The sequence below is a fragment of the Macrobrachium nipponense genome, chromosome 22 (genome assembly GCF_015104395.2).
Source record: "Macrobrachium nipponense isolate FS-2020 chromosome 22, ASM1510439v2, whole genome shotgun sequence".
In the NCBI taxonomy this organism is placed as follows: domain Eukaryota; kingdom Metazoa; phylum Arthropoda; class Malacostraca; order Decapoda; family Palaemonidae; genus Macrobrachium; species Macrobrachium nipponense.
The window spans coordinates 60,289,610-60,306,077 of record NC_087213.1 but is presented as its reverse complement, the minus strand read 5'-3'; the positions used below and the strand labels follow the sequence as shown (position 1 = coordinate 60,306,077).

At 35.4% G+C, this 16,468-nt stretch overlaps 1 protein-coding gene across 1 annotated transcript in view; it reads left to right on the top strand.

The window, feature by feature from the left end:
- Window positions 1-7,513: 7,513 nt before the first annotated feature.
- The window catches only part of LOC135198708 (protein sax-3-like), a 30,406-nt gene continuing 21,451 nt past the window's right edge, over window positions 7,514-16,468 (top strand). The window contains exon 1 of the mRNA XM_064226559.1: window positions 7,514-7,927. Coding sequence (XP_064082629.1) covers window positions 7,876-7,927 — 52 coding nt within the window. The 5' untranslated portion in view covers window positions 7,514-7,875. The remainder of the gene's footprint in view (window positions 7,928-16,468) is intronic.

The window sequence follows — 16,468 nt, the reverse complement described above, 5'->3', positions numbered from 1 at the left end:
TATCTCTCTCTCTCTCTCTCTCTCTCTCTCTCTCTCTCTCTAAGTGTGCAAATCACTCAAATATCACTTTGATCCCAAGTTTGATCTGTAATATATGGGGTCCTTTCGCATGAACGGGCTTAGCTGAAATAAAAGACGCCCATATGAGAGACTGGAGACGGAATTCTCACATAATAGAACAGGCCTCAGTTGAGCCTAGAGGCGAAATCTTGAGGATCACCCCTCACCCCTTTATCCATACCCCCCCTCACCCTTAATCCCATCACCCCTTTATCATTCCCTCCACCATTATCCTCCCTTCACCCTTATACCCCTCACCCCTTTATCCATACACCCACCCATTTACCCATGACCCCTTACTCATACCCCCATCCATTTTTACCTATCACCCTTATATCCTTACAACCACCCTTTTACCTATCACCCCTTTATCCATACCAACACCCATTTATCTATTACCTCTTTATCCATACCCCCATCCATTTACCCATCACCCCTTTATCCATACCCCCACCCATTTACCTATCACCCCTTTATCCACACCCTCACCCAACCCCTCTGCCCTTTTACCCATTAACCCTTTATCAATGCACCCACTCATATACCCATCACCCCTTTATCCATAACCCCCACCCAATTACCCATGATCCCTTTATCCATACCCCCATCGACTTACCCATCACTCCTTTATCCATACCCCCACCCATTTGCTTACCCATCACTCCTTTATCCATACTCCATTTATTTACCCATCACTCCTTTATCCATACCCCCACCCATTTACCTACCCATCACTCCTTTATCCATACACCAACCCTTTTACTCATCACACTTTTATCCATACCCCCACCCATTTACCTACCCATCACTCCTTTATCCATACCCCATTCATTTACCCATCACTCCTTTATCCATACCCCCACCCATTTACCTACCCATCACTCCTCTATCCTTACCCCCATCCATTTACCCATCGCCCTTTATCCATACCCCCTCCACCCCCTTTCATCCATCCCACCTTTCCATTACAGTGATTCTCATCCTTCCATTAGCCAACTCTTCCTCTGCGCTTCTTCTTCCTGTTCTTCATGATTTGAATGAAGAATGCGTGTTCCGTGGCGTTGCACATTCTTGCAGACCAGGTGACAGGGAACAACAGCAGTGCTCTAGAAAAGGGTTACCGCGAACGCTTGTACTATATATCGAGTGCAACTCGGTGCTGCTACCATTGTCACATACGTCGGAATTCGTGGGCCGAATATCGATTTGGCTGTTGACGGCGTCGTTTTGTTTTTTGTTTATGCTTGTACGAAGTTGAAAATCCTTTTGTTTCTGTATATACAGATACATTAGGCCTACGTACGTGAGTGTAATGATGCAAATGTTATGGTTATAAAAATACTCTTTTATATGCATAGTACTAAATGTATTGTTGATGAAAATCCTTCTGTATATACAGATATATTATGCCTACATACATGAGTGTAATGATGTAAATGTATCGGTTATAACACTACTCTCTTATGTTCATAGTACTAAATGTATAGTTGAAATACATTTTTTTCGCATTTTCATATACATGAATCAGTCATGATAATACATGTTCATCTTCATAGCGATGTATAATCGTTTTTTTCTGCACATTCTTTAAATTTTGTAGTTAACAAAACAGTTATAGTATACTATATTCTCAGAAACGGCCAGCCCGGATCATGTCCTTTCTCTAGTGTCGCATTAGATTCAATCAAGAAAATGCCTTTCAACAACAAAATTCCTCTGTGTCCAGATCTGTCAATATGGATTGACTCTAGCCGTTCCCGACCTCAAACATTTATTTTGAAGAAGGCGAGGTTTATGCATTCAGTACACGCAACGAACGCCTCATTCCTGCTCGCGAGACCTTGCCGTATTGCCTGCTCGTTACTTGTGTTGGAATGCATGGAAACAGGCTCACTTTGCTTGTATATGAATAGTAAGTAAACAAGCTTATTTTGCTCGTATATGGAATATTTGAAAAATAAGCTCACTTTGCTTGTATATGGAATATGTGTAAAGAAGCTCACTTTGCTAGTATATGGAATATGTGTGAAAAAGCTCACTTGACTTGTATATGGAATGTTTGCAAACAAGCTCACTATGCTTGTATATGGAATATGTGTAAACAAGCTGACTTGGCTTGTATATATGGAATGTGTGTAAACAAGTTCACTTTGCCTGTATATAGAATCTTTGGAAATCAAGCTCACATTGCTTGTATATGAAATGTGTGTAAACAAGCTCACTGTACTTGTGTATGTATAGTGCGTAAACAGGCTTAGTTTTGCTTGTATATGGAATATTTGAAAAACAAGCTCACTTTGCTTGTATATAAGGAATGTGTGTAAACAAGCTCACATTGATTGTATATGGAATGTATGTAAATAAGCTCACTTTGCTTGTATATGGATAGTATGTAAACAGGCTTATTTTGCTTGTATATGGAATATTTGAAAAAAAAAGCTCACTTTGCTTGACAATGGAATGTTTGTAAAGAAGCTCACTTTGCTTGTATGTGGAATTTGTGCAAAGAAACTCACTTGGCTTGTATATTGAACTGACCTAAGGCTGCTAAAAGTGACCTAGCTGTAATGCAAGGTCACAGTAGGTCAACAATCAGTGATACTTTGTTCACGGTACTGTTTTGTGCTTTTATCTTGCAATTGTATAGTACCGCTAAGAGTGTTATTGTTAAGGTACCGTCTCTAAGTGCAATTATTATTATTATTATTATTATTATTATTATTATTATTATTATTATTATTATTATTATTATTATTATTATTAAAATTGTATGTGCAATTTTAATCTCTGTATATTGCTCAGAGGGGAAATGAAGGATATATAATTATTATTATTATTATTATTATTTTTATTACTATTATTATTATTATTATTATTATTATTATTATTATCATTATTATTATTATTATTATTATTATTATTATTATTATTATTATTACGGAAGTTACAGAAGTTCCGTAGGATTCTGGTAAAGAAAGACTACAGTCATTAGATGTCGCAGGGCACGTAAGAATACGAAGGGACTGACCACGTAGGCATTACCTCGAGTTTGCAATTCAGCACCAATGGTAGCAACAAGCCTAACATGTACAACATAGGCAGTGAAGGAGTTAAGGGGCGGGTAGGTTGGGGGGGAGTTAGCTGTAGCACTACAGACATTCAGCTTTAAAGAACAAAGGCCTGTTCCTACGCAGTTTCTCACTGTTGCTGTAGAGCCCACATTGTGTGATGAAGATAGATGAGATATTCTCGAAGATGCAATGACAATTATCTTGCGTAGGGGGATAGTGCTGTCAGTTCACCTCATGCGGTGTGCCGTAGGCATTACTTAATGTTCTTTGGAGCGTCCCTTCGGCCCCTAGATGCAACCCTTTCCATTCCTTTTACTGTACCTCAGTTCATATTCTCTTTTTCCATCTTACTTTCATTAACCCTCTCAAAGTGCATCTGCTTTGAGGTTTTCCTCCTGTTACACCATTCAGACCTTTTTCACTGTCAGTTTACGTTTCGTCGCTGAATGACCTCATAGGCCCCAGCGCTTGGCCTTTTGCCTAGATTATGTGTATTCTATTCTAGTAGAAATATAGAGCGAACGCGGAATTCGGCGGGGTTTATCAGGCATCCGTCGAAGGTCGCTAAACTGTGAAAAAAAAAAAAATCTATAGAGTTGATCGCTGTTCCCGTAAAAGGTCGCTATTAGACTGTGACCAAAGGTCAGGTAGATGTGATAAATGCCGATGAATGAAGATAAGATCTTTAGAAGTGGATCACTCACTCGTTGCCAGTTCCAGAGAGCAGTTTTACTTCTTTGTTTTTTAAAAGAGTTCGAGTAGATGGAAGTACTTAACACACACACACATACACATATGTATATGTATATACATTATATGTATTATATATATACATAGAGCGAGAGAGAGAGAGAGCGAGAGAGATGATTGATTGATTGATTGATGCAAAAAAAGTACCATGGCAGAGAGAGAGAGAGAGAGAGAGAGAGAGAGAGAGACGTTGCATTGGATATTGACCGTTCATTTTATCAATGAAACTCTGTCACGAAAATATAAATAAACTTTGCTGCTACTGCAGTGCTGTTATTATTATTATTATTTTTTTATTTTTTATTTTTTTTTGCTCTATCACAGTCCTCCAATTCGACTGGGTGGTATTTAGTGTGGGGTTCCGGGTTGCATCCTGCCTCCTTAGGAGTCCATCACTTTTCTTACTATGTGCGCCGTTTCTAGGATCACACTCTTCTGCATGAGTCCTGGAGCTACTTCAGCGTCTAGTTTTTCTAGATTCCTTTTCAAGGATCTTGGGATCGTGCCTAGTGTTGTTATTATTATTATTATTATTATTATTATTATTATTATTATTATTATTAAGTATGCGTTCTTCAAATAATTCCCTTCATTTGTTAAGTATTTTGTATTTAATAATGTTTTGCATTGCATCTGCAAGCTGTAGTACTTCAATGCTGGAATGGACCTGAATGAAAATAATTGTTATTAATATTATTATTAATTTTGGGCACAGTTTTCCTTGTCGAAAATGATGACAATGGTTGCAGGTCCACAGTAATATAGCATGTGAGTATAGGGTCTTTAATGGATATTAAAAGCTTTCGAACCTTATACTGAAGATGAACCTAGTACAAGGTTCGAAAGCTTTTAATATCCATTAAAGACCACATACTCACATGCTATATTATTGTGGACCTGCAACCAATATTAATATTGCTGCTGCTAAAAATCCGATAACACACACACACACACACACACACATACATACCATCGCCAGAGAAGTTAGAGGGAGTTTTTTTTTTTTTTTTTTTTTTTTTTTTTTTTTTTTTTTTTTTTTTTTTTTTTTTTTTTTTTTTTTTTTTTTGAGCCCTATGTCAAACCCTTACGGTTTTTATGCCTCCATTTTTCTCGCTTCTTTAGGAACTTGGTGTCACGTCAGGACCACCACAAAATTGTCATTAGAAGACCTGAAATATATCCAGGTGCACCACAGGTATTCCTAGGTTAACGACGTCTTCGCGTTATCGAAGTTTACGGTTTGTTTGTTTATTTATTTTTCTTTATTATTTGCTATGTTGTTGAGATGTGTTTTCGTGTTACGCAATTTTTTATAGGCGTGAAAAAATTATCTTTTTTTTTTTCTTTTGTGTAGTTGGTTATTCTTCGATTCGTTTCTCAAGTTGTTGTTTTCTGGTGGTTTAGATCTGTTTTCGTAATTTGCAAATTTTATAGATGTGAAAAAATGTTTTTTTTTTATGTGGTTTGTTGTTCTTCGTTCCCTTTCTCATGTTCTTTTTTACTGGTTGTTTAGATGTGTTTTCGTGTTTTGCAATTTTATTTTGGACATGAAAAAATTAACTATTTTTTGGTATTATTTGTTGTTTCATGTTGCGTTTCTCATGTTTTTTTACTGGTTGTTTAGATGTGTTTTCGTGTTTTGCAAATTTTTTTAGATGTGATTTTTCTTTGTAGTTTGTTGTTCTTCGTTGCCTTTTTCATGTTTTTTCCTGGTTGTTTAGATGTGTTTTCGTGTTTTGCAATTTCATTTTGGACGTGAAAAAAATTAGCTAATTTTTGGGGGGTGTTGTTCGTTGTTTCTTGTTTTGCAATTTAAATTTGGACGTGAAAAAATTAACTAATTTTTTGGTGTTGTTCGTTGTTCCACGGTTCGTTTCTCGTGTTGATTTTTACCGGTTGTTTAGATTTGTTTTCGTGTTTTGCATTTTATTTTTTGGTGTTGTTCATTGTTTCTAGTTTCGATTCTCACGCTGTTGTTTACTGGTTGTTTAGATGTTTTCGTATTTTGCTAATTTTTGTAGACTTGAATTTGTGTGTGTGTGTGTGTGTGTGTGTGTGTGTGTGTAGTTTGTTGTTCTTCGTTTCCTTTCTCATGTTGTTTTTTTACTGGTTGTTTTGATGTGTTTTCGTGTTTTGCAATTTTATTTTGGACGTGAAAAAATTAACAATTTTCTTGGTGTTTTTCGTTGTTTCTTGTTTCGTTTGTCATGTTGTTCTTTACTGGTTGTTTAGATGTGTTTTTGTGTCTTGTCATTTTCTTAGGGTGTAAAATTATGTAATTATTTTGGTGGTGTTTGTTTCTCGTATCGTATCGCATGTTGTTGTAAACGAGTTGTTTACTGGATAGGTGGTTTATTTCTCTGTGGGCAATAGTATGCGTTCACACATGTTTTTAATATCGTATAACTTTTAGGAAAATTGTATGTATCGTAATCTCGCGGTGACATTACAGAAGTGTATCGAAAAAAATTCCTGGTCATCCAGTTATGTACGATATTGATTAGGTTTTTTTTTTTTTTTTTTTTTTTAAGGAAGTAGTCACTCTTCTTACGTTAATGTAGTATTATAAAGTCTCTCTCTCTCTCTCCTCTCTCTCTCTCTCTCTCTCTCTCTCTCTCTCTCTATATATATATATATATATATATATATATATATATATATATATATATATATATATATATATATATATATCTATAAAGTATAAAAGGCCCATCAATCACTCTGATTTAAAGCTAAGGACTATATTAAACCAGTAATGGGCCTTTTATACTTGAAACGTATATATCCTGTTTTAACGAAGAATTTATTTACACATATATTTATTGTAAACATATATGTATATATATATATATGATATATATATATATATATATATATATATATATATATTTACATACGCATTCTGATCTTGTACACACATCATTGAACTTTATATAATGTATGTCCGTATGTGCTTCTGCCCATGTGCGTGCGTAATATTTAATCATCCTACCGTCCCTGGAGACGAGGTATTATAAAAAGGAGCCCGTTTAATTTCAAGGATATTATTATTTGCTCATCCGAGATCTCGTTGGTACCAGTCGGAAAAGTAGCCTCCGTCGGCGAAAAGTTAAGAGTTAATTTGTAGAGATTACGTGCTACATTCTGCTTTAATCGACACGCTTTGGCGCTACCGTTCTTGCCCCGCCCGAGAACCGAAAATTAACCCCGCCCATGACTGCAACCCAGTCCACGGATCGTCCAAAAGGTTTCGCACAAGGTCAGAGTTGGTCAAGCAATTCGATGGGTGTCGCTGCTGCAACTTTTGAAATAAGTTGGTTTGATTTAATTGGGTGATATTACTCCCTTGAGAATTTAGACGAGAGAGAGAGAGAGGGGTAACTCGAAATAATTTAAGTGAAACTCCAACTTCTTAGGTACTACTTCGATCACTTGGTCAGAGGCGTTTTATAGTGTTGGGGAGGCTATAAGGAAGGTGAGGGGTATGAATGGGGCGGCGAGGGGGGCCAGAGATAGGGGCGGGGGCGGGGCGGGAAGAGGGATTTGGATGGGCGGGGGCGGGGCGGGGAGAGGGATTTGGATTTTAGGAAAACGGAGTCTCCGTCTCGACTCGACACACACTCAGCGATTTCTCTCTCAGTCAGTCAGTGTGAGGCGAGACACCGTCGCGTAAGGATGCGCTCGGTCCGACGCGGTGGTGCTGTTAATGGTTGTGAGAACTTGTACTACGACTATACGACCCGAGACGAGGAGAATTCTGCTGTAATCTGAACTCGAATTGTTACTGAACTTCGTAAAGTAGTGAGTCTGTTCATTCAGGGTCTGCTGTATATTATATATTCTTTTGGGAAATATATATATATAAAGTGTTTTCCTTTGTGTTACGATGGTTCAACTCGTAGGAAACTTTAGACGAGTTTTTTGAAACGCGGAAGTCACCAGAGGAAGGAAGCGATATTTCGCTAAAAACAAAAAACAAAAAGTTGGAGCAAATATGGACGCTCTCCTGCTCATTTTCATCCTGGGATTAGTCGCTGCCAATGAAGGTGAGATATTCCAATTTTTTCCCCAAGAAATATTCAGTTTTTTAAAAGAAATAACCCATGAAAAGCTCATTGAAGATTGTGGTCTGTATATCAGTAGCATGTAGATGTAATATTTTAATTCTTTCTAAGGCCTGCTCTGTCTTTTTCTTAATTTATTTAAACACTACTTATAATATTTTCTCTGAATTCTTACTATTGGTCTTTCACGCCATTCTGGCTTTTTATTGCTTTCTGTACATTTACTCAACTTCTTTAAAGTCTTGAGTGCGTGAGATGAAGAGAGCGGGGAGGGATCTTAGCGAGATTACGATTAAGATCGAACAAACTCTAAGGTGGTTACACATACAACTTCGTCCCGCGCAGGTGAACTATTTCATCGCTTCCTTAGACATTTTGACTTGAAATATGATGACAGAGTTCATGCATACATTGTTGTCGATACAGTTAGTACTCGACTAATTATTTTCTTAATTTATTTAAAAATTTGCATTTTTCTTTAATGATGTTCAAGTATATATTAGAGATCGATCTTAATAGTCTCCCACATATTCTGTCGCATGACATTTTGTATTTGAATCGCCAAGTGAAATTAATAGAATATATATATATATTATATATATATATATATATATATATATTATATATATATATATATATATACTTTAGTTCATTGTTAGCTTTTATAACTTTACTTATTTTGTTTTTTTTACAGTAACAGATTTTTCAACTTTTATGAAAACCGTTTTACCTTTGGAAATGGAAATTAACTTCGTGAATTCAACACCAAACGCCAGTACGACCACGCGTGCGCGCGCATGTACGCACACTTTAACAGGCACGCGGAATAAACTTCGTTCTCTAACACGACCTCGTCAATTGCAAATTATTTAGCCAACAGACAGTTCTTCACGGTTTTACAGCTTTTACAATCCATTATGATTTACTGCTGAATTTACCGATGGTTTTATTGTGTTTCAAAGTCACTCTTTTTGTTGCCCAGGCTCCCGCCGAGTGGCGATGGGAAATTGACACGGTTGATTGGATCCTCGACGCTGAAAACAGATTAAACAAAAGGCCAGGGAGAGAAAGGAAGGTTGGAGTTCATGTGCAAACATCATAATATTTTTTCGGGAGGGCATAGGGGCCCAGGGGGAATTGGAAGGTGGAGTGGGGGGGGAGGTTGCTTTCAACAATACTCTTATGATTGCTCATACACTGGTTGTGACTTTTTTTTTTTTTGCGCAAACGACCAATGAAATTGTTGTTGTGATTTTTTTTTTTTTTTTTTTTTTTTTGCGAATTGTCGTCAGATGCGTATCACGTAATTGTTCATGCGTATGTGTTCATTATGGAACGAGCTGAAAGAGGCTTGCAATCAGTCGTTAAATAGGTTTGTGTACGCGAGATGAAAGGGTGGAAGTGAATCGAATGATCACACGCGAAAACAGACAAAAAACAGATACCGACATTTGTATAGAAATTCAAGATAAAAATGGTAAATACCTAAATTTATTTTGTTTCTAGTATTTATAAATGTTCATAAATCTGATGTAGGCTTTTGAAGATGAAAAATACCGTATATACTCTTCGATTTATGCCCAAATTATAAATTCAAAAGAAACAGAATCGAAAAGAGAAGAGGGACTTATCATTGTACTCAGATATGCAACATTAAGTGCGGCATAGGAAATGTTATAAATATTATTATTATTATTATTACTGCTGCTCCTGTCGGATTTACTTATTTACATTCTTATAATATATTCACACGATTGAAAACGCTTCAATATTTTCCATCCTTCGCCAAATTTCCATTTCCTTTGTGAAATTACTCTAATACTGATCTCTTCTTTCTGTATTTTCTATTACCTTCTGTAACTGCCAAATGAACACTATGTTCGTTGCAAGCTTGAATTTCAAGTCAGTGGTCCCTGTAGACTTGTTCTATTGAGTAGGTTTCGTCTTTCGAATAATTATTGATAATAAACTTTATACGCAACTTCGTACCTTTACTGCTATTAATGTATTGCCGATAGTCTAATATTCTAAACTGACGATTCATCTTTCGAATAATAATAATAATGATAATAATAATAAACTTTATACGGAACTTGGTACCTTATACTGTTATTAATGTATTGCTGATAGTATCTGATACTGTACACTGACGATTCATCTTTCGAATAATAATATTAATAATAATAATAAACTTTATACGGAACATGGTACCTTATACTGCTCTTAATGTATTGCTGATAGAATCTAATATTGCAAACTGATGTCGTCAGTTCTAATGTTATCGACAATTTATTGATGAGCTCACAATTAAATTTACGATTTTTTTTTTATAATCGTTTCCCTCTAAATTAACACGAGGGAGTGAGTTCCGCTGACCCGGACATAAATAAAGTAGAATTAAAAATTTCGAAACTTACGTCAAATTCACTATATCTCTTTGTTGCTGGAAGTTGCTATAAAACAAGAAGCATATTTTATCGCTCGTTAGTGGCAGCAGCTGTATTCTTGTTAGGATTTATGAAGCAGTCTCATTTTATGTTATTGAAATTTATGATTACTGCTTTATATGTGCATTATAAATTATTGTTATTTCTTCGCTGAGGGTAACTGGAATAATGGAACAATAGTTCTTCCCAGTTAAAGATCTTGAAACAACTTTCCAGTTGAAGATCTTCTGACAATCCGTGATATATTTATCCTATCACTATATGAATAATTTAGTCTGAGCTGAATTTCTGAAAAAAAAATTACTTTTTTTTTTTTTTTTTTTTTTTTTTTTTGTAGTAAAACAATCCGATATTAACATAGAATAGCAGGCATCATCTAGGTAGTCATGGAACGTGCAAACACAGTATCCCTGGTTATACAAAATGCAGTACAATTCTTCACCCACACACCCCACCCCCCCTTTTTTTTCTGTCGAATATTTTTTTGAGTTACCTGCATCGACGGCGATTTTATCATTGAATTCTTGTTACAGTAAGGTGTCGATTGTTATAGTGAGGTGTCGAGTGTTCGTCTCTCTCACCATACATCCTGGATAGTGAGAGAGACAGGCGTGATTTTATCATTGACATCCTGTTTCAGCTAAATGTCAAATGCCTCTCTCTCTCACCACATATCCAGAATAGTGAGAGAGAGAGAGAGAGAGAGATAGAGAGAGAGAGAGAGAATTGATACTTCGCTGAAACGAGAATTCATTGACAAAATCACTGTAGATGTAGATAACTATAAAAAAAAATATTTAAAAATGCGTAATCGACACTGCCAAAAAGCGGAACGAATTAAATGCAGAGATTATAAAATGGTTCAGTATTCCTGCCCTGAACAGGTTCTCTTGCGGTCTGAGTTTTCCAGTTTCTGTTCCCCTACGCGCCATAACAAGTAGCAATTATGGTTTTGCATTTAATTAGGCTGTCGTCCCGCTGCCATTAGTATGGGAGTTTGGTCTTTTTTTTTTTTTTTATTTGGCTGCTTGACTTAACCTTTGGGTATTAATAAGCTTTTTGGGGGGCTTTATTATACGTTGTTCGATTAGAGGTACTTTTTCTGGAGAGTTAGTACTTTTTTTTCTATGTTCTTGCTAGGAGATTTGTGTGTTAAATGTTGTATATTTGTTGGTTATACTATATATATATATATACATATGTACTATATATATGTGTATATATATAGCAAATCTTGTTATATTATTTAACTAATTCATTCCTGTACTAAGCTTAATCAACGGTTAAACTTTTATTTTAAAGAAAAGTAAACAAAACAGACAACAGACTTCTTGGAAGAAAACGTTTTGTAATTGTTAATTAAGGTTTTGTTTTTGCTTGTCTTCGTTTTGTTAATATTTGTAAAAAAAAAAAAAAAAAATTCTCGAGAGCCATTGTTTTAACGAAAATGGAATCTACCTCCTGCGTCGACTACCATAGTTCTTGATCCCGTAGGGGGTTAGTGCCGACAGTGGACCTCATGGTGTGCACTGTAGGCATTACTTAAGGTTCTCTGCAGCGTGCCTTCGGCCCCTAGCTACAACCACTTTGGTTCCTTTTACTGTACCTCCTTTCATATTCTCTTTCTTCATCTTACTTTCCACCTTCTCCTAATACTTGATTGATAGTGCAACTGCTTTGAGGTTTTCCTCCTGTTACACCTTTCACACCTTTTACTGTCAATTTCCATTTCAGCGCTGAATGACCTCATAGGTCCCAGTGCTTGTGCTTTGGCATAAATTCTATTTTCGACGCATTCAACTCGACAATAGTTCTTGGCGCCAGTTGAAAGTAGCCAATCAATCAGTCAGTCACTGCTTATGGGAGCCAATTTCCTTGTGATCGAATCTCGAGAGGAATTGCATTCGTGTACAGTACGTGTTCCTCCTTTCTACTGAGTGGGGACCACTGACATCCCTAAAAGAAGTCCCAAGGTGAAGTCAGGCTGAAGTCTCGATATCCTTTCCACCTGTCTGGATGTAAATGACGTTTAGTTTGTCTTCACAGTTTTTTGAAGACTTTAGCCGAGTGTGAAATGAAACAGCTCCTTTTAAGTAGTACCTGTGTTTGTAAAAAGGTTGTTGTTTAATTCTCTTGTGTTTTTTTAATCAACGTCACGGATGTTGTTCTTGTGCTTCGTTGATGTTGTTTTGACTTAGGTGGATAATGTGTTGAAATGTTTATAATCTTATCTGATACGATGTTCATTCATTTGAGCATTTAATAGAAATTCTATTCCTGTTACTTGTGGGTTCATGGTTTCACTGGTCCCCAGATGAGAGAGAGAGAGAGAGAGAGAGAGAGACAGACAGACAGACAGACAGACCTTACCTTACAGATATCTCTCTCTCTCTCTCTCTCTCTCTCTCTCTCTCATCTGGAGACCAGGGTAATCTTGAACCACGAGAGAGAGAGAGAGAGAGAGAGAGAGAGAGAGAGAGAGAGAGATTGAGATTGAGAGAGATTGTTAATTAGAACTCGAAAGCTAACGGACGTGTAGTGTAACATATATATGAAAATAATTATGACGGATATAAATTGATATCCATTCCTCGTTTTACACTTCCCCGACGAAAATGTCAGCAGAGGCTTACCAAAAAAAAAAAAAATATCGCTAATATTCGCTTCCCAAAAACTGGACTACCAAAGCTTTTATATACCGAGCCGGAAGTGCAATTTGTCGATGTGTGCATTGCACCTGTGTCCGTCGATCGACTCATCGACGTCAGGGTATGAAGCGACGGGGCATCAGGCAGGAATTCTATAACAGAGTCGACGGGTGGAAAAGTTATTGGCAACGTCGATTTTCCAGCCCAGTTTATGTATGGATATTGGGTCCCAGTTTTCAGCCTTCGGTATTATCGACGGCCGGGCTTGAAGGTTATACTATATATTCGTTTAGGATGTATTTCTAGTCGCTTTTTTTTTCCCGCTTTGTGGATGTGATATTCTTATTTCATTGTTCTTTTTTATTCCCTGTATCTTTAGCTTGCTTATGACCATAAAGTTGATTTCTGCTTTAGTCGTTGAGGATGTATTTTTAGTCTCTTTTTTTTTTATGAATGTAATATTCTTTTTATTTGCCCTTTTTTTCCCCGTGTTATTCTTTTTTAATTGTTCTTTTTTTTCCTGTATCTTTAGCTTGCTTATAACTATAAAGTCGATTGATTTCTGTATACCTTAATAAGTAGTCTGTTCATTGTAATATATCTATATATATATATATATTATATATATATATATAGTATATATATATATATATAATATATATATATATATATATATTATACTATATATACATATATATATATATATATATATATATATATCTATAATTTTAATTAACTTGATTATGTCCATAAAGTCGATTTTGGCATTGCTTGGTAAATTGTCAATTCAGTAACATTCAATTTTTTTTTTAAAGAAAAAAAGTATATTTTTTCATGTTGATGTCAATTATAAAAAAAAAATATGAAATATCTTTTATGTTAATTCTTTTGATAATATTTGTTGCCATTTGACTCCCATTACTATTTAGAAAAGGTATGGCCGAAATGGCTCTTGGTCCAGACTCGTTTAAGACTTGTACATCCATCATCGTTATTTTGATGTATGTTACCCTACAGATCTGATATCTTTCGAATCCTAATCAGCTGACTTTCTCTCTCTCTCTCTCTCTCTCTCTCTCTCTCTCTCTCTCTCTCTCTCTCTCTCTCTTTAGGCTGGGCTCCATCTCTTTATTTTGAAGTAAATTGGTTTAGGTTTTTTTGGTTTTAGGTAATAGCACATCATCCTGTATATTTTTTAGTTTCCCCTCTCTCTCTCTCTCTCTCTCTCTCTCTTCCTCTTCGTAGTAAACCCTTAGATATATTTGTATACTTCTCTCGATTTCTGTCTTTCTCATGTTTCTGCTTGTGGTAATATTATTACCTTCCTTATACAGGAGTACATTTCTCTCTCTCTCTCTCTCTCTCTCTCTTCTCTCTCTCTCTTCTCCTTTTTAGGCTCGGGTTCATCATCTTGTTATATCTATTCCCCCCTCTTAGGTTTCAATGCCTCCTATTTATATGTTATGTCACTTAACCGTTCCCGCCCACCGTATCTCACCGACCATCATCTATTCTTACCTCCTCCGCCCACGTTGCTTCCACCCACCCTCTCTCTCTCTCTCTCTCTCTTTGTGCGTAGCTCGTTCACGCCCGTGTTTGCCGAAGTCTTATAATTAATGTGACGTGTGGACTCACCGGCCAAAGACAATCTCTTAATTATCGGCGAACGGAGTCTCGCTTGACTCTACGCATGTGACTTATCTGTTTAATGTTCCCCCGTTGGGTGATTATCGTGCATCTGGATGCCAGAGTCGTCTTACAGTATCGGAAAAGAATTGTCGTCTTTTATATGTTTGTCCGGTCTGCATTGCTGCCTTGAGTGTGGATAACAGCAAACACGCTAAGGCATAAAATTTTTTATGATTATGTAGTCTTAGAGGGTATTGTTTTTTTCTTTTATGTACATTTTTATTGTGGTTCATTATACGAGGCCATTTTGAATTTACAAGGTCTGGTAAAATGGTATGGAAGTTAGGTATTTGCTGATTGTGAATAGACGTCACTTTGATGAACTTGAAAGATTTGATAATGAAATGAGGTTTTTAAATACCTAATGGGGTGGCTATTTACGAGCTTGGATTTTTTGTTATTATTATTATTATTATCATAATTATTATTATTATTATTATTATTATTATTATTATTATTATTATTATTATTAGAAAATATTCATATTAGCATGAGTCTTGAAATGGAAAAAGAAATTCAATATATGTGTATGGACATATAAGTAAAGACAAATTTATCTTTGAAAATAGGTACATATGCATAACTGGATTTGTTTCCCCATTATTATTATTATTATTATTATTATTATTATTATTATTATTATTATTATTATTATTATTATTATTATTATTATTATTATTATTACTTACCTGGGTATCACGTTACCACTGGTTATCTCCCTCCATTCAAATCTTATACCTTTCTCCCTTTTCCTATAAAATCCGCCTCTCGTGTCTGTGCTTTGAAATTCAAATACAACTTTTATTGTGTGGGTTTCGAATATTTCAGTTTCTTTAATAATTCAAGATGCCTGATCTGACCTTGGGAGGTTTACCTTATTTTGAGACGTCTCAGTTGAATTTGCCTTTCGTTGTATCTCTCAGTATTATATATTCTTTTATTTTTCATAAATGATAGACATTCTTAAAGTGTCTACGATGTGCCTAGTGATTATATAACTTAAGGAATATTATTTTCGTGATTTTTCTTTTATTATTTTTTAGTTTCAGTTAATATCGAATTCAGGATTTTTTTTTTTCATTTGATATTGAATGCCACTTTGGGAACAATTCTAAGGTCAAAGGGCTAAGGCTAGCTAGTCTATTTATTCATAGCCTTGATTCTTTGTTTGCTTGTAACCTCCTGTTCCAAATTAAGAATATAATTTCAATGTACAACCGAGAAGAATATAATGTGCCTGAGACCTTGGCTTTTTCCTTGGCTTCGAAGGCCATTACCAAAGTCATCCTAATGAGGCAACGGGTCAGGGACTAAAAATGGAATATTCTTATCTTAATAATTTATTCTTTTATCGATTGACATTTTCAGACCAATTGTATGGGAACTGAAAAGTAGAGTAATAAAATGAATATCTTTATCTTGATTTGCTTTTTCAAATGGGATTTAAAATAGTCCAATTATATAGAAACTGAAAAGAGGAATAATAACAGAATATTGTTATCTAGATCATTTTTAATGGCATTTTCAGACCAATAATATAGAATTAAAAAGATGAATAATACAAGAATATTTGAAAACTTTTTTTTTTTTTTGCGAATGGCATTTTCAGACTAGTTATATGGAAACTGAAAAGGGGAATAATAAAAGAATATTCGTATTTTGAAACTTTATTTTTTCGAATGGCATTTTCAGACCAATTATATAAAAACTGAAAAGGGTAATAATAAAAAAAAATGTTA